This window comes from Pseudorca crassidens, chromosome 17 (genome assembly GCF_039906515.1).
Source record: "Pseudorca crassidens isolate mPseCra1 chromosome 17, mPseCra1.hap1, whole genome shotgun sequence".
Classification (NCBI taxonomy): domain Eukaryota; kingdom Metazoa; phylum Chordata; class Mammalia; order Artiodactyla; family Delphinidae; genus Pseudorca; species Pseudorca crassidens.
This window is the reverse complement of record NC_090312.1, coordinates 71,484,385-71,503,572: the sequence shown is the minus strand read 5'-3', so window position 1 is coordinate 71,503,572 and position 19,188 is coordinate 71,484,385. Positions and strand designations below refer to the sequence as shown.

The 19,188-nt window shown below is 38.1% G+C and overlaps 1 protein-coding gene across 6 annotated transcripts in view; it reads left to right on the top strand.

The window, feature by feature from the left end:
* Positions 1-18,489, top strand: part of C17H8orf34 (chromosome 17 C8orf34 homolog) — a 452,646-nt gene extending 434,157 nt beyond the window's left edge. For 2 of the 6 annotated variants that reach the window (XM_067712131.1, XM_067712127.1), the window contains one exon: positions 17,645-17,694. In XM_067712131.1, the coding sequence (XP_067568232.1) occupies positions 17,645-17,679 (35 nt within the window). In that variant the 3' untranslated portion in view covers positions 17,680-17,694. Of the gene's footprint in view, positions 1-7,207; positions 8,193-17,644 lie in introns of those variants that run through there. The other 4 variants (XM_067712126.1, XM_067712132.1, XM_067712125.1 and 1 more) reach the window with 3 other exon arrangements.
* Positions 18,490-19,188: the final 699 nt, after the last annotated feature.

Genomic DNA, 19,188 nt, shown 5'->3' with positions numbered 1-19,188 from the left:
ATTTTCCTCTCCAGGTGATGACATATTCCTTTTCTTCACTCTATAAAACTCCTTGAAAGAATTGCCCCTCCTTTTCATAGCCAAAAGAATTCTGAACACACTCTTAGTCAGATTCTTCCCTTCACAGCCCAGCCAAAGATGATTTTGTCATTAGGATGCCGTTCAGGATCTCTTCTTTCATCCATCTCTTCCCAGCTCTCTCCTTCAGCATCCTTCACCTATTAGCAGCAGTAGACAGAGCTGATCACTCCCACCTGAAATGCTTGCTTTATTTCGCCTTCTATTATACCCCATTCACTTGGTTACCCTCCTAACTTTCTGTCTTCTCCTTCTTAGTATCCTTTACTATTTCTCTTCACCACCTGACCTCTACACCGAGTGCCAAGACTCACTCCTTGGATCAATTTGCATTGCAGTCCAAGCTCACTTCTTTGATGATCTCATCCGATCACATGGCTTTAAAGATGGTGTTTAGGTTGACCTCTCATTATCCAACTGCCCACTTGATGGGACAACCAAATTTGTCAAATAAAAATATAGGACATCCAGTAAAATTAGAATTTCCGACAAACAATGAATAGCTTTTTTTAGTAGAAGTGTGTGCAATGAAGTATTTGTTTTGTATTCATCTGAAATTCCAGGTTACCTGGGTGTCCTGCATTTTATCGGACCCCCTACCATCTAACACCTCCACATCTCCATTTGGATGTGCAAGAGGCATCTCAAGTATAAAATATCAGAGCTCTGGACATTCCTTCCTACACCAGTTCATCTTGAGACGCCCTCACCTCCTTAAAAGGCAACTGCATTCTTCTAATTGCTCAAACCAAAAACATCATGGTCATCTTGATGCATGTCTTTTTCTCACATCACAGCTAATTTATCGTTACATTCTATTGGGTCTAACCTGGAATACTACATATTCAGAATTTGATCTTTTCTCATGGTCCTGCTGCCGCCCCACCTCTTGCCTCCTAATTGGTCTCCCGGCTTCTGCCTATATCCCCCTTCAGTCTGTTCGCAAAACAATAACCAGAATAAATAAATGGATGGATGAGAATTGTGTCTCTAAAAAGTCGGCAATCGTTTTAAAAGATGGCACAAACCTTGGATGAAAAACATCTAGGATTAAAGAAATATAAACAGATCTCGTCTAGATAGCTTTAAATAACTACTTTACAAGTAAAGCTATGCTATCCAATAAAGATATTTCCTCCAAGGTTGATAGGAGGGTAATCCACTATTTTGTAGCCCATATTTGCATCCTTGAAGTTATGACATATTGCAGGGAAAATACCAAAAAGTCCTGACAACATAGCCAAAGGCTAAACTCTTAAAAAGGTTTGAGAAATTTAAAAGAACAATTCAATAGCTATTAAATGGTTAACTGGTTGTTTTGCTTCCTCCTGTTTTCTGCAATATAATAATAGATAACATTTACTGACAATTTACTGAGCGCCAGATCCGGTTCTCAGGATTTTGCGTGAGTCATAACACTCTACTCCCATTGACGTGTGAAGAACAGAAAGGTTAAGGGACTCGGGCTTCCCTGGTGGCGCAGTGGTTGAGAGTCCGCCTGCCGATGCAGGGGACACGGGTTCGTGCCCCGGTCCGGGAAGATCCCACATGCCGCGGAGTGGCTGGGCCCGTGAGCCATGGCCGCTGAGCCTGCGCGTCTGGAGCCTGTGCTCTGCAATGGGAGAGGCCACAACAGTGAGAGACCTGCATACTGCAAAAAAAAAAAAAAAGGTTAAGTGACTCTCCTGGGGGCCAGCAGCACTGCTCTGGAGTCCAGTGCACTACATAGAGCTCAGGCAGATCAGGGGCGCCTCACCTGGCTTATTCAGAATCCGTTTTTTCTTCTGGAAACTAGAGGCACAAGTGAATATGTCCATGTTATTATTTTAGTTACTTGGAGCTCTTATTTCCCTTAAAAATTCTCCCTTGCAAGAGTTTACTTCTGCCCTTATGTCATCAGAGAAAAAGATACCAATAAGCCCGGAAATACAGACAGGTGATTGAAATTCACATACCTATACCCACACAGATTCCCAGAGTTGGAAAAGTCTATTATGCTGACATTGACAGTCCCAGCCTGCTGAGATATGTTTGGAAGATTAGAACTTAGTAATTATGCTTCTCTGTGACTCCTTGAAATTATGTTGGTTAAACAATGCCACTGTATTTTAAAGCCCAACACTTATTACTGATGAGTTAAATACCGTGGTTTACTATTATTGGCGGGGGGGGGGGGGGGTCTCTAATGTGGTGCTTAAGAGGATTATGCAGCTGTCCTGTGTCTCGTTTGGAATCCCACAACCCCAAGAAGGTTGGCAGAAACCCATGATGGAATCCACCCACTGAGGAGCCCCGCATTCCTCACATATTTTACTGGCCACACAGGAAAGACTTTTCCAACCTGAACAAAGGCATTAAGTGAAAATTCGAATCCGCAATGATGAATCAGCAGTTCTGGAGTCTGATCCCCACTGTGTTCCTCATCTGGCCATCAGAAAGGTAAATCTTCACTGAGGGCCCCTGGATTTCTCAGCAAGAGTAGCTCACAGCTATTTATAGATCAAGTCACATGGTGACAACAGAATACAGTAGCAGCGGTCATGTGGGCATTTGGCCTCACTCTCAGGCAGGCTTTGTTTATTTTTAATAAAAGAAACTAGATTAAATAAAGCCAGTTCACTTGGATATCATTTCACTCAGGAGGGCTAAGAGAGAAAGTGTTACATGTTTGATGTCAAAACATCACCTTGGTTCCCTTAAAAGACAGCAATGGCCAAATTAATTTCTTGTTCTTCATATAGCAAAACAACTGATTAGAAGACTGTTTTTTTTAACTTTTCAATTGATCGAGCAACATTCTTTCAGGGGAGAAAGCAGAGGATGACTATCATATTGACTAGACTTAATTGTCTTTTACTTTTTAACTAAACGGAACGCATCCCTTATTTTTTTTTCACCTTTGGGCCAAACCAGTAGTTGGTAAATGAAATCACCAAAAATTGGAGAGTGATTATCAACATTTTTGTTTCTAGTTAAAAACATTTTGGCAGTATCCATGAGGAGATTAAAAACTCAGAATGATCCTAAACAAGTCGGGCTTCCCTGGTGGCGCGGTGGTTGAGAGTCTGCCTGCCCATGCAGGGGACACGGGTTCGTGACCTGGTCCGGGAAGATCCCACATGCCGTGGAGCGGCTGGGCTGGTGAGCCATGGCCGCTGAGCCTGCGCGTCCGGAGCCTGTGCTCCGCAACGGGAGAGGCCACAGGAGTGAGAGGCCCGCATACCGCAAAAAAAAAACCACTAAAAACAAGTCAGTATATTTAGACAGACATCATGGACACATCATAACACTGCCTATGATTATTGCACTTGTCACTTGCTTACCATTCAGTACTGTTGGTGTTTAGAAAGAAATGTTTGCTGACCTGACTACACTCACTAAAGAACTCATAAGGCAAAATCCTTGCAAAAGTTACATGGAATATTTATTGAATATTTCCTGTAGTAAAAAGAACCCCACTCTAGAACAAAGCAACTATTTCACTCAGTTCAGCATTTATGTTGATAGACACTGCTAGAAGAATTTATACTCAGTTAAAGCAAAATGTTTATGTGTAATGAGAAGAAAAATGCATTCTAGCATGAGAATTATTATTCAAAAGTACGATTGCAGGGCTTCCCTGGTGGCGCAGTGGTTGAGAGTCCGCCTGCCGATGCAGGGGACACGGGTTTGTGCCCCAGTCCGGGAAGATACCACATGCCGCGGAGCGGCTGGGCCTGTGAGCCATGGCCGCTGAGCCTGCGCATCCGGAGCCTGTGCTCCGCAACAGGAGAGGCCACAACAGTGAGAGACCCGCGAACTGCCAAAAAAAAGTATGATTGCATTAAAACATGTCCACAAGTTCTTTGATACTTCTCCCTGCAAGCAATGGAACTCAATCCCCCTTCCCTAGACATAGGGTTGTAAGTATTGACTTGCTCCTGACAAAGAGAATTTTGCAAAAGTGTTGGTGTGGAACTTCCAAGAACAGGGCAGAAATGGCACTGAGGCTTCCTCTCTATAATTACCTACGTCGTGGAAATTGGATGCCATTCTGTGAGGCCATTCCAGTTGCCCTAGAGAAGTCCATGTTGTGAGGACTGAAGCCTCCGGCCACCTGAATCCAAAGAACTGAGGCCTTCTGCCAGCAGCCACGTGAGGGAGCCATCTTGGAAGGACATCCTCCATCTCCAGTCAAGCCTTCAGATGACTGTAGCCTTGGATGCTGTCTTGATAGAAACCTCATGAGCCAGACCCACCCAGGTAACCTGCTCCTCAATTCCTGACCCACAGAAACGGTGAGATAATAAGTGTTTCTTGTTTTAAGCTGCTAGTTTTGGAGAGTAATTTGTTACATAGTAATAGATAACAGATACAAGTAGGAAATAGTCTTTGTTCAAGAAAATACATGAAAAAACACTTGGAGTGGGAATTCCCTGGTGGTCCAGTGGTTAGGCCTCTGAGCTCTCACTGCTGAGGGCCCAGGTTCCGTCCCTGGTTGAGTAACTAAGAAAAAGTCCTGAAGGCATGGATTGGTGTCAGAGCCCAGGAAGCCCACAGTGATTGTTGATTTACTCTAAATGAAACAAGTAAAGGGAGTAAGTATGAGAGAGGAGAAGAGAAGGGAAGAACGGGAGTAGCCAGTCAAGTACCTAGAGGCTGTACAACCTACGGGGAAGGGCCAATGAGAAACCTCCAGAGTTTGGGAGTAGAAAGGACTTTTAAGAACTGGAATGCCTGATATAATTTTTTTTTTTTTTTTTTTTGCGGTACGTGGGCCTCTCACTGTTGTGGCCTCTCCAGTTGTGGAGCACAGGCTCCGGACGCGCAGGCTCAGCGGCCATGGCTCACGGGCCCAGCCGCTCCGCGGCATGTGGGATCTTCCCGGACCGGGGCACGAACCCGTGTCCCCTGCATCAGCAGGCGGACTCTCAACCACTGCGCCACCAGGGAAGCCCCTGATATAATTTTAAGCTTTGGTGTGTGTAAGTGTGTGTGTCTGTGTATGTGCATATTTGTGTGTGTACTTGGAAATCAAGGAAATTCAACATTAGGAATGAGCAAAGATAAACGTGGAAATAAATGCCCCCATTTGCTTATTTAAACCTCAGGGAGCTATCTGGGCTTCCACAGCGTACTTTGCTTAAATCTCAAGGCCATAGGGGTCTTTAATTATACAAACATTTGACAAAAGTTAGTGACCCTCCTACAAATGATTTTCCCTAGACTGAGACATAGGGCAATATGTCTGAAACCAGGGCAATAAGTATGTCATAATATTTCAAAGGTCAATATTTTTCTTATTAATGTCATTCCATGATGCCAGAGGAGTAAAACGTAAATTGACAGGTTAGTGGATTGGACTAAGTCTGTTCTCCTCCTATCTACCTGTCTCTCCTTTCATTCACTCTCTCTCTAACCCTCTTCATCTCCAAATAATTTTCACCAAAAGTGTCTATTCTGCATCTCACTGAAACAGAGCGTGTGGTTTTATTCTAGAAATACCATGGACTTGGAGTCAGACACATCTTGGTTCAAATCTTAATTCAAAATTTCACCTGAAAGCTGCTCTAGCATCTTAAACAAAAATTTTTAACTCCCTTTCAGCCTCACTTCTCCTTCATGTAATATGTGATTTATAATTACTTCCTATGGTCCTTGTAAATATTAAGTGAAATAATATATATAAAAACTTTACTCAGGGCTTAGCCACAACTGGGAATTTGTAGACTGAAGAAATGGTTGTTCTTGTTATTATGATTATAACTTGAGACTTGCTTTTAGCTGTCTGCCCCTACTAAAATGTAAGCTGATAAAGGTATAAGTTACTACCTTTCTATAGTATAACTGAAGAGAGACAAGCAGAATTGTCTGAGGAATTATCCTGGAACCTCAGGTTGCCTGGCAATGAGTCCCCTGAAATTTGGAGTTCTGTTGCTATTAGGTCGGGAGAGAGGGGTTTCCACTCTCTTAACGGGATAGCCTGTCTCTGAACTCAACCACTGAACTCAACTTTCCATGGGAATGACAGAAGCAGGCTTCCTTTCTGCCATTCAGCACGTACCTTCAACACGTAGCCTCTGCTCATGAGATCACCAGGCACTAACACCGGCTGCTATCAGGCAGCTAACTGCCTCTACTCAGGCTTCTTGGTGCCACGGTCCTGACTGTTGACTAATAGACATACACAAGGCTGTTATCACTATAAAAGACATGACCAGGGACCAGGCTTCATCCTGTGGAGTGCAGCCCCGTGGTGTGTCCGATATCTTGAATGTTTCTCTGGGAGATAATGAGAGAATGGGGATCATGTGCCTCCTCTTAATGATTTTTTGGCTTTTGTGTTTCCCCAGTAAAGTCTGACTTTTACATCCAGACCGCGTTACACTGTAATATTTGCCAGTACATATCTTGCCCATATTGAACAAAACAGGTAAAAATCCTTGCCCTTGGAGTGTATATTCCATTGGGAAAAAGAAAAACAAAAAATAAAGGAAATGAATAAGAAAATGCTCTATACGTCTATGTAAAGTATGTAAAAACTATATGTGTGTGTGAAAAATATGTATTAGATGAAGTTAAATGCTGTGAAGAAAAATTAAGCAAACAATGGAGAATGCTGGGAAGACATACGTACTTTATAAGCTGGTAATTTACTTATAGGTATATATACCTATGCTCAGCAAATGCCCTAGATGATATACACAGTGATGCTTGTTACAGTAATGTTTAAAGTAGGGGAAAAAAAAAAAGGAAAGCTGTAAATGGCCATCAAAGAGATATCACCTGGTAGTAATCTTTATTTTTGGTCACACCACGCGACTTGCGGGATCTTGGTCCCCCAACCAGGGAACCCCAGGTCCTCGGCAGTGAAAGTGTGGAGTCCTCACCACTGGACCGCCAGGGAATTCCCTGGTGGTGATCTGCCTAAGGAAAGATCTCTGTAGTCAATTATGGGCAATGGATTGAAGAGAGAGAAGATTGGCCCCAGGGAGATTTGGTGGAAGAACACTGAGGTAGTTTAGAAAAAAATAAGGACAGGTGATACTTTGGGGTGCTTACCATGTGCTGGATGGTGTTCTAAGAATTTAACATAACATTTAATCCTCACAACTCTATATAATAGACATTATTTTCATCTCTTTTACAGGTGAGAAAACAGAGAAAGAAAGAGGTTAAGGGACCTTCCCAAGACCACACCTTAGTGAAGACAGGCCTCAAACCAGACAGTCTGAGTTCAGAATCACTGTTTTAACTATGATTAACTATGCTACGTGCCATAGGTTCTCAGTAATCATAAGATCAGACAAAGCATAAAGAATTTTGACTGGAGAATTTTCCTGTGTGAAATTCTATTTTCTTCTATCTAGTTACCCTCATTTATGTTCTGGGATTCCTGAGAAAAGGTGCTGTGGGAAGAATAATTTACATGAAAGGAATTCCAGGAATAATTTTATGAAGGTAGTGTTTTACCGTCCCGCATTCACTTGACAAAGTTCTATCTTCATTAATATCTGCTTAGAGTAATTTGCTCTTCTAATTAGGTTTAAAAATATTTGGAGAAAAAGTACAAGAGTTTTACATAAATCATAAAAATGTAATTGTCTCCTGTCTGCTCTAAGAGAGACATTTCATTAAGTGCTGAATTATGAAACTTAAAATGATAGCAGAGGCATTTTTTCCTTTATGTTTTCTCATGTACATGTTTTCACATTGTTGTCACTAGTGCTTGATTTAAGGTAGATTATAGTACTTTTTTAGTTATTCCATTATCATCTTGAGTATGTATCGTAAACCTAACATTTTAATGAGATGGCAATAGTTTAAGATCAGGCACTACATGTTCCAAATTATAATGGGTCTGGATTTTTTTTTTGCAACCATCCTTTTTCCATCAATTGTGAAATCAAGTGTGTACTATCTAGTAGGGTTATAAGCTCCAAGACACATCAAACGACCATCCCTATACCAAAAATATCAGAAATCATTTTATATAATGTCTACAGCCAGGCCATTGATAATTTTGGACACAGTGAGCCTTCTCTTAGTTTCTCCCTAAAAATGTTATTATCTGCTTTTAATACATTTGTCTTTAGATAGAGTTCATTGCATTGCTTGGCTGTAAAAAGAAAATAAAAGAACCTTTTAGATAGATTATTGGATTTATTGGTCTAAGTAAATCCACTTTGGAATAATAAAAACCTTACTGAATCATTAAAGACTGAAATATGGTATATTTGTTTTTACAATTTTACCTCGTGTGCTTCACACTACATGGAAATTTTTAGAACTTCATAAACTTTCTCACCTTGAAATAACTATGCGTTCAGCTATAAAACGGTTTGACTTCTATCCAGAATGTCTCAAGCATGTCAACAATCTTAAACTCCTGTGACATTTCTCTTTTTGTAAGCAGGAAGTAATCACAACTCAAATACATTCTCAATCCAACTTAATCATTGGGGGAATTGAGAAACTTATTCTTCTCTGAGAAATAAATGCCAAAATGTCCATGAACTGTGGAAAACCACTAAAACTAATTTCTATTGCTTCTATGTAGTCATTTGGAAGGAAGACCTGGGTTCAAGTTTCATTTCTGCCCCTATCCTGTGATCTTATAAAAGTCATGTTTTTCTTTTTTAACTTTTTTAGGTTCAATTTCTTTCCCTGCTTTAGTAAATTTGGGGTTAAAGTAGTACCTACCTTGGAGAGTTGTAATGAGGATTAAATAAAGTGTTTAGCGTGGTGCCTAGGATATACTAACAGCCCATCATGGCAGATATCATTAATATTTCTACTCCATTATTTTATCTTACCCTTCATGATATTCAGTTTTTCATGCATACATAATAAGATGGAGAGGAATATTGTCGCTCCGAATGAAAGCACTTTACTTGAAGGTATCAGAAAGCCAGGCGCTAAGCAAAGAACATGTAAGTTCTTGATTTCTAGGCACTGTCACTCTATAAGACATCAATATAACACACGATTCAATATGCAAACATTGCACCAAGTGGATTTCAGCATATGTCACATTATAAATTAACCCTGCTCGCAGAAATAAAAGGATCATAAGAAAATACTGTGAACATTTATATGCCAACCAATTAGATAATCTAGATGAAATGGACAAATTTCTAGAAACATGAATTATCAAAACTGGCCAAGAAGAAGTAGAAGATCTAAGTAAATCTATAACCAGTAATGAGATTGACTCAGTAATCAAAAACCACCAAACAAAGAAAAGTCCAGGACTAAATTGTTTCACTGGTAAACTCTATCAAGCATTTAAAGAAGAATTAACACCAACCTGTCTCAACCAATCCTAAAAACAGAAGAGAACAATACTCAACTTATTTTTTGAAGCCAGTAGTACCCTGATACAAAAGCCAGAAAAAGATACCACAAGAAAAGAAAACTGAAAGCCAATAACCCTTATGTATATAGATGTAAAAATGCTATAGAAAATACTAGTAAACTGAATCCAGTAGCATATTAAAGGTATTATACACCATATCCAAGTGAAATTTATCCCAGGAACGCAAGGGTGGTTCAAAATTCAAAAATTAATCAGTGTAATACAGCACAGAATACTACATCAATAGAATGAGGGGGAAAACCACATGATCATCTCCACTGATGCAGAAAAGCATTTGACAAAATGCAACACCTTTTCATGATTAAAAACACTCAGCAAACTAGGAATAGAAGGAAGCTTTATCAACATAATACAGGACATTTATGAAAAAAACCTACAGCTAACATCATATTTGTCATGGACTGAACTGTGTCCCCTCAAAATTCATATGTTGAAGCCTTAATTCCCAATGTGACTGTATTTGGAGAGAGGGCCTATAAAGAAATAATTAAGATTAAATGATATTTTTTGGGAAAAGGAGAACAAAGTTGGAGAGTTCACACTTACCAATTTTGAAACTTACTACCAAGCTATGGTAATCAAATCATTGTAGAACTAGTATCAGAATAAAAATACAGGAATACAGACCAGTGGAATAGACTTGAAACCCCATAAATACACCCATGGCCAGTTGATTTTAGACAAAGATGACCAAACCTATCAATGAGGAAAAAGTAATTTTTTCAGCAAGTAGTGCTGGAATAACTGGATAGCCACATGCAAAAGTCTGAAGTTGGACATCTACTTCATGCCATATACAAAAATTAGCTCAAAATGGAACAAAATCTAAACATAAGAGCTAAAACGCTGAAACTCTTAGAGGAACCCATAGGAATAAGTCTTCCTGACCTTGGATTTGGCAAAGGATTCTTAGATATGACACTAAAGACATGACTAACATAACAAAAACCAGATACATTGGATTTTATCAAAATTTAAAACTTTTGTGCAGCAAAGGATATTATCAAGAGAGTGAAAAGAGAACCTACATGATGGGAAAAAATATTTGCAAATCTGATAAGGGTCCAGTATAGAGAATATATAATGAACTCTTACAATGTAACAATAAAAAGACAAACAACCCAACTAAAAAATGGGTGAAGGATGTGAATAGGTGTTTCTCCAAGGAGGATATACAAATGGCCAACAAGCACAAGAAAACATGCTCAGCATCATTAGTCATCAGGGAAATGCAAATCAAAACCACAATGAGATTTCACTTCACAGCCATTAGGATAGACATAATTTTTTTAAAAAGAGGAATATAAGTGATGGCGAGGATGTGAAGAAATTGGAACCCTCAGACTCTGCCAGTAGAATGTAGAATGACGCAGCCACTGTAGAAAAGTTTGATGATTTCTCTAAAAGTCTAACACAGAATTAATATATGACCCAGCAAATCCACTCTAGGGTATATAGCCAGCATACTGAAAACAGGTGTTCAGACAAAAATTTGTACACAGATGTTCATAGCAGCACTATTCATAATAGCTAAAGTGTGGAAACCACCCAAATGTCCATCAATGGATGAACAAATAAAAAAACTGTGGTATACACATACGAAGAAATCTTAGCTTTTCTCCTGGGGAGCTCTGCCCACAAAAAAAACAAGTATTCCTCAAAGTCCTGGATGAATTTTGATGAGTGGTGCCAACTTACAAAATACATTATCGAAATCTGACTTACATGCCAGCTGTTTAGAATCCAGAAAGCACTTCCCAGAGAAATAGTGCTTTACATTATTGATATAATCATGGTCCAGCCCTAAAATTCTATTTAAACCATGTAGACACATAATAACTATTAGTTGTCTATTGCGACACAACAAACCACCCCAAGAAACATAGTGAGTAAGAACAAACATTTTATTATTTCTCTCAATTCTATGAGCTTACTGGGTTTTCTGCTTCAAGTGATGTGCTGTTATCTAGAGGCTGGATGGGCGGAAATGGCCAAAATGGGCACTCACATCTTTGGCGGGATGCTGGCTCGTGACATTCAGCTGGCAAACAGCCAAGGCACTTACACATGGCCTCTCATTACACTTCAGCTTCTCACAGCATGGCTGTTGGTCCCAAGAGGGAGCATCCCAAGAGACAGAAAGGAGACGGTATAAGGCCATTGAGGGCTACACCCAAAAGTGGCAAAACGTCACTTCAGCTGTATACTATTAGGGAAAGCAGTCACAGAGCCCACTAAGATTCAAGGGAGTAGAGAAATAAACTCTATCCGTTGGGAGAATGACAAAGTCACATTTCAAAAGAGAATGTGGGATGGAAGTCCCTTGTGTAGCCATCTTTGGAAAATACAATCTGCCACTCCAACTATCTACTAATACATCCATAAATTTACCATCGCATAAGCATAGCCACGATGCATTGTACTAAGATCAAGAACCTTAAGGCTTTACACCCAGCTCTACTTAATCTCTCTAAATTTTAGTAACCTCTGGTAAAACATGGGATGTTATAAAAATATAAAAACTGCTTGTTTAACAACTACCATGTGCCAGATTCTTTTGAAGTAACTTAGGCTCATTTATGTATTTAATCCTAATGACAGGTCTATGAGATAAATTCTTTTATTATTCCTATTTTAGGTATAGGAAACTGAAATTAAAAGGAATCAAAGAACATTCCCAAGGTTACATAATCAATAAGTGACAAAGTTGGAATTTTTCAGTGTGCTCACAAGGGCGAAATCAGGTAATGTATATAACTATAGGATGAAAGGTCAAGTCATCCTCATTATTTATAACTATCTAATTCATAACGCTCTTTCAAAATTAAACACATTTTCATTGTGTGATATTGCCAACATGCAGAAGAGTTAGGAAACCATACGACATAGTTACATAAAGAACTAGCGTATACATCTTGTTTAGTAATTGTCTGACATGTTAGAAGCTCACTTATTATTATAAATAGTCTCCTGTTTATACAAAAATGATAGTCCTTGCTACATCATGACATTTGAATTAATCATTTTGAGATTACATATAAAAATTCCCTCACAATCTGCACACCTTTCTCTGCCACTTCACAGCCCAGGAGAATGTAAAGTGTAGAAGGAACTGCCCAATTTTAAACTTTGAGAGGTGTGCTTTGCCCATAATCATACTAGTGTCTACCTTTTAAATATTTAGTATTGGAACTAATTTGGGGAGTACGGTGAAGAAAATAATCCCTTAGGCAGTTCTAAGAAACAAGAAACTAAAGAGAAACCCAGATCTGAGTGGGTACATGGGAGACAAAGAAATTATGTTAAAGAAATAAACTATCCTCACGTCAAGACCAAGTGTTTTTAAAAGGGGTGATTTGCCGAGTTACAGGAGATAAACTTTTACACAACAAGGGGCCTTTTTGTAGTCTCTATATTTAGGAGAAGCTAGTGTACATCCCAGTACATTCCTCGGTCCCTATGACCCAGGAAGAGTCCTAGTTATCCTTGAGTGATTATTAATAGCACCCCTTTTCACTGAAAAGTGCCCCAATTTGGACAATAAATTACATGGTCACTGTACCTAGCTTTAGTTAATGGAATTACCATCCTTTCAGTCATCCAGAAACCTGTTTTACTTTATGATCTCTTTGGCTTTCATTCATTCATTCAGCAAGCATCTACTCACAGCCTAGGATGTATCATTCTTTGTCCTTGGGACTAAGGATACTAAGATAAATGTAACATAGTTTCTGTTCTCAACAAGCTTATACTTGCTGGAGAAACAGTCATGTAAATATATTATTAAAAATAATGTATTGTCAGTGAAACAATAGAAATACATGTATTATATTGTAGGGGAATAAATGAGGACATATCAAGGAAATCTCAGAAGAGGGGAATCTTGAATTGAGCCTTAAAGGATCACCGAACCAGGTGAGCAGAGGAAAGCCTTGGGATATCAGCAACAGAGAGAGTGACACAGGCAAAGACACGGAGATGGTATTAATTTTCTATTGCCTCACAGCAAATTACCACACGCCTAGTCGCCTTAAATGTTGTACATTAATTATATCACAGTTTCTATAGGTGGCAAGTCTGGGCACAGCTGGTTGGATTCTTTGCCCAGGGGCTGAAATCAAGGTGTCAGTCAAGGCTACAGTTCTGTCTGAGACTTGGGTTCTTCTTCCAAGTTCACTGGTTGTTGGCAGAATTCACCTCCTTACAGCTGTGAGACTGGGTCCACGTTTCCTTCTAGCTATTGGCTGGAGACCACTCTCAGCAACTAGAGGCCACCCTTAATTTCTTGCCACATGGGTACGTCACAGCCAGAATGTTGCTTTCTTCCAGTCTAGAAAGTGTCTCTCTCTAACTTCTTAGTTTGTGATCTACTGGAGAAAATTCCTTGCTTTGAAAGGGCTCATGTGATTAAATCAAACTTACTAGATAACCTTCCTATTTTAAGGGCAACAGATTTGAGACCTTAACTACACCACAAAATCTCTTCATAGCAGGAACTAGATTAGTGTTTGATTAAAGACCTAGGAGAAGGTATGTGTATACCAGGGGGCGGGGATCAGGGTGGAGGTGGAGAGTTAGAATTCTGGGTACCGCAGAGAAGTAGCATGGCCTGTTTGTGAGGAGAAATCCCAAAGAGCTTAGCATTGTGGGACGCATTTCAGACTTTACCAGTGTTTGTCAAACCGTGGACTATAGCCCTCTTGCTTAAGACTCGCCTGTTGTGCTTGTTGAAAACACAGATTAGAATCTTAAACATATACTTATCTATATAATAAAGATTCAAGGTCACAGAATTGAGTTGATTGTAATCCTCAGTCCCTGGCATGCTATCATTTGTAATCTACAAGGCCCCTCTTTTGTTTTATATTGATTCTTCCTCTTCATCCCCATTCTCATTCCTATTCCCAAGTCCCGCAAATATGGTGACCCTAGTATACTTAATATTGTCCTGCTAATCTGCCTTCTGTGTGGTCCTTAAGTATATGCGCCTCCTTGAAAAATAAACAATGTCGTTGTGTATGTGTGTGTTTTATTAGGTTTTTCATGTATGACATTGTGCTGTAAATCTCCTTCGAGTCCTTTTTATTCCAGTAGTCACGTTTACTTAGTGACTGCCACAAAATGTTCTGTCCTATTCAGAATCACAATTTGCTCATCGACTCCTCGGGATGGAGATCTGGACTGCTTCCAATTTCTTGTCAACACATCTTTCGTCCTCTTAGGGAGCTCTGTGAGAATTTCTCAGGGCTACACATCCAGGAATGCAATTGCTGTATTATTGGGTTAACATATACTTAATTTCCTTAAGTGCTATCAGATTTGTCTCCAGAAATCTTGGTCTAATTCAGCCTCCCATCAAAAATGCTTGAAGGGGGCTTCCCTGGTGGCGCAGTAGTTGAGAGTCAGCCTGCCGATGCAGGGGACGCGGGTTCGTGCCCCGGTCCGGGAGGATCCCACATGCCGCGGAGCGGCTGGGCCCATGAGCCATGGCCCGCTGAGCCTGCGCGTCCGGAGCCTGTGCTCCGCAACGGGAGAGGCCACAACAGTGAGAGGCCCGCGTACCGGGAAAAAAAAAAAAAAAAAAAGCTTGAAGCCTTTCGTTTCCCTATATATTTCCCTATAGTAGGTGCTTTCAAAAATCCTTTTTTTTTTTTTTTTTTTTTCTGCCATTGTAGTGGGATTAAAAAGTTATCTTGTTAGTTGAAGTACATTTATCTGATTCCTACTGAGGCTGAATATTTCTTCATGTTCTTTTTTCAGTATTTTGGGTACTTTTCTTTTCTTGCTCTTTGACAAGAAATGATTGTATATTCTAGCTTTTAAATCATGGCCAGTTTTAGAGATTGCAAATACCTTATTCAGTCACCTATCTGTTAATTCTGGTTTTGATATTCTTTTTTGAATAGAATCTATACTTTTGATATTATCCAATCCCTTATCTTTAACATTATGTTTACTTATGGTCCAAGAATTATAATACACTTAACTTCCTCTGCTCTTATATTTCACATTTAGCCCTACAATTCATTTGCAGTAATATAGGGTATGAGATAGGAATCTGACTTTATCTGTGTCCCATACTGTGAACTAATTATTCCTTATCATTTACTGAATCATTTCTCATTTCTGAAACTTCTATAACATCATCTTTTATCACGTTGGCATATATAAAAAGCTTGAATCTGAGCTCTGTTTTGTTCAGTGGGTCTATCTGACAGTTGCTGGGCTAAAACCAGTTTTGTTTTGTTTTTTTTAAGTATGATAGTTTCGTAGCATGTCAATAACAGATAAAGAAAGCTTCCTTCTTTGCTGTTTTTTTTTTCAAAAATTGCCTTGGAATTTTATTCATATGCATCTTAGAATTGGTTTGTAAGTTTCAAAAACAAACATACAAATCCTGCTAACATTTGATTGTATTGCTCATATGCAGTAATTAAGGAAATGCTTTATTAGAGATATTTTAATTTTATAATACAGGGCTTGTGAATTTTTAGGTTTATTCCTAGACATTTTTGGTCATTGTTCTTTTAAGTTTTAGTTTCTTGCTCCTGTGACTTGCATCTTGTTTCCTACTGTGAATTTCTGATGTAAATAAATGCTAATGATTTTTCTTTGCTTATCCAGTAACATTGCTGAACTCCTTTATACTCTCGTTGTAAAAATTCATATGTTTAGAAGAGCAATTAAGGGCTATTTCAGAAAATAAACGCCTAAGGAGAGAAAATGTACTGAGCTAGTTACACAATGACCTGGATAACAGATGCCTTTGATAGGAAAAAGAGAAAATGTATCTGATTACAAAACGGTTTGCCAAAACTTGCCACACAAATATCATTTTTTCAATATTATTATTTTAGATGCCATTATAAAATAAAATTAATATGTTGCTATAACACAAGATTCTATAACACATTGTGTATTTACTTTGTATGCTGTTACTTTTTTAGAAAAAATATGTAATACCATATATACTTCTGCTTTTTCATTTATAATGTGAACATTTTCACTTTATTGATTTTTTTAAAAATATGGTTTTTAGGGGTTTAACCATTTTCTTTTTAAAATGAAAACATGCTATTAAAACAATTCTCTCAATTTGGGTTAGGAGAAAAGGATTTTAGGTTAGTAACTGGGTTCCATGTCTTCCTTTGTGTGTAACTCACTTAAGGAAAATGTTTAAGTGTATCATTTCCAATTCAAAAAGGAATGGTGGACAACCCCTTGTCTATTCCTTATTCTATATTTAATCTAATACTAAGGACAGTTGCTGTCTATTAAAGCTGATGAAACTTAGGTGATTTTTACTGCTTTGAAATCTGAGAATTACTAGAAAGACTGAGCAGTAAGTTATGCGATGCTAGATATCTGTATCATATCATATCATATCTTGTGGTTGGGGTAATTTGACTTTACATCCAAGTCAATATCCAAGTTATATAATTCCACCTTAAAGGACCTTTAAAGAAATATTGTTTTTTGTAAGCAATTTTAGTTAAAAACTATTTATTCTCTGTAAAATAAAATTCAAGTAATATCCAGTAAAGAAGAAAGAAGAAAGTCAAAAATTTCCAAAATACCTCTTTGCATATATGAGAAATAATGACCAGTAATGTGTTGGCTGATGAGCATTCTTCCTCACCTATCTGTTGTCTATGTATTCTCTCATTCATTTATACAGACACACACACACACACACACACACACACACACACACACACAAAGTCAGTTAAAGTTACAATGAAAAAGAAGATGATATTTAAAATAGTAACTCTAAAGGTCTACCTTTATGATTACTATTTTAAATACCACCTTCTTTCTGATTGCATTGTTTAATATCTCCAATGTCATGTGGGTTTTCCTGTTTTTTATCCCTGTTTTCAGTAGGAATAGGCCTAGTGTTTCCAAATTATATAAAATGCTAGGTTGGGGGATGAAATATATATATTATAAAGTCAAGGAAGGAATATCTTTGAATGCTTTCTCACTATTTAAACATTTGAAGTGTGATTTTCTTCCATAGAACTATTAATATGGTGATCGAACCAATGGATTTCCTAATATTAAATCATACTTACAATCTTGAAGTAAAGGTAACTCTTTTTTTTAATGTGCTGTTGGATTCTGTTTGCTAATTTTTATCTCAGAATTTTTGCATTGCTATTCAGAAAATTAACCCATAGTTGTTCATTTTGTGCACTTTTATTTCAGTTTTAGGACCAACAAATAAGAAGTTATTGGTTTAAATGGAAAATTGCCTAATATGTGAAAATAAATGAGAAAATGGCCAACGATAATGATATTCAATACTGGCATAGATGGCAGAGTGAAACTGAGACGATTTTTCCGAGATTCCTTCAAAAATAAGATATTCATCTATCAAAAATAATGTGTAAACTCTTTCATCAAGATTGGACCCTCACTGAGAATTCTTTCCATGGATTATTTTTTATCTAATGTAAACTTCCATCTTTTGCCTATGACATATTTTATAGTCATAAGCTATTAAGTCAAGTTGTATCCCTGGTTTTTTTTATATAAAAAAAATGCTACATCTACAAGTACATTTGCAGGCCACAGAATTAGTAAAACAACCAGAACACTTAAACCCTTCATGATTCTCCTTGTTACTCCTGAAGCTCGACATAAAAGTTAGCTCTCATTTTGCTTGGCTCTAATATTAACATTATCATTGTATTGAATTCCATTGTGTGTTGCAAAGCTGAACCTCAAGATGTAGGAATAAATGGCCATAAATTAGAATTATTTGACACGTGTCAATAAAATAACGCGGCCAAATACTAAAACACTTTGGCTTCATGCCAAGTCTGAGGTCAGGATTTGTAAGAATGACAGTCCTTTTTCTGGCCTGCTTCTTGCGGTGGCCCTGAGGCTGCAGTAACCAGATGTCTGGTACTTTGCATTTAAAGATCTGAGAGTTTTAGCAGATAAAGCCCCACTTTTTTCTTCTTTAACTCAAAGTCCGACTGTTTCCATTAAAATACACACTGCTTTTTATTAATCGAATGTTTTCTTTTGCCATAATCTATCTTAACAATGAAAAGTAAGAAAATTGTAACTTATTGTATGTTTGAATTAGCCTGTTTAACTAAAGAATCAAAAAATAAATATATTTAATTTTCCCTTATGCTGCTTAGATTGTGTGGTATAAATCAGGAACTGTTTGAAACTTAATTTCCCCATGTAGTATCAGTAATTTGATGGCAAGCTCTTTATCTCCATCATCTCTGAATCTCCAGCCCACTATACACTTAAGGAGTGTGCAATAAATATGCTGAAAGAATAAATAAATGGATGAATCTGGAATTAACATCATTTGCAACCGAGACTCTTAAGAGTTCCTCCACGTGGTGATTTAAAAGCAAAACGAAACCCCCCAAAATTGGCCTGCACTAGTTTGTTGAAAGATTGTTGGCTAAATCTCTATAGGGGGATTTACAGTTGGACCTACTGTCATAGCGAAAGAGAACTGAATCTCATAGGTATTCAGCTATACCTTTAATGGTATGTATGGGGAGATGAGGATCCAAAATGTACCCTTAGTACCATAGCAACTTTATCACTAAGTTCCCTTTATTAAATTTTAAAATTAAATTTTATCGTGGTTATTATGACTTTATCTGAATAACTGGGCTTTATCTGAATAACTCAAAGACTATAGGGGCTCTGTTGCATCTACAATCATTTTTATTTCAGAGAAAAATAAAACAATGTCCTTTATAAAGTATAGGAAG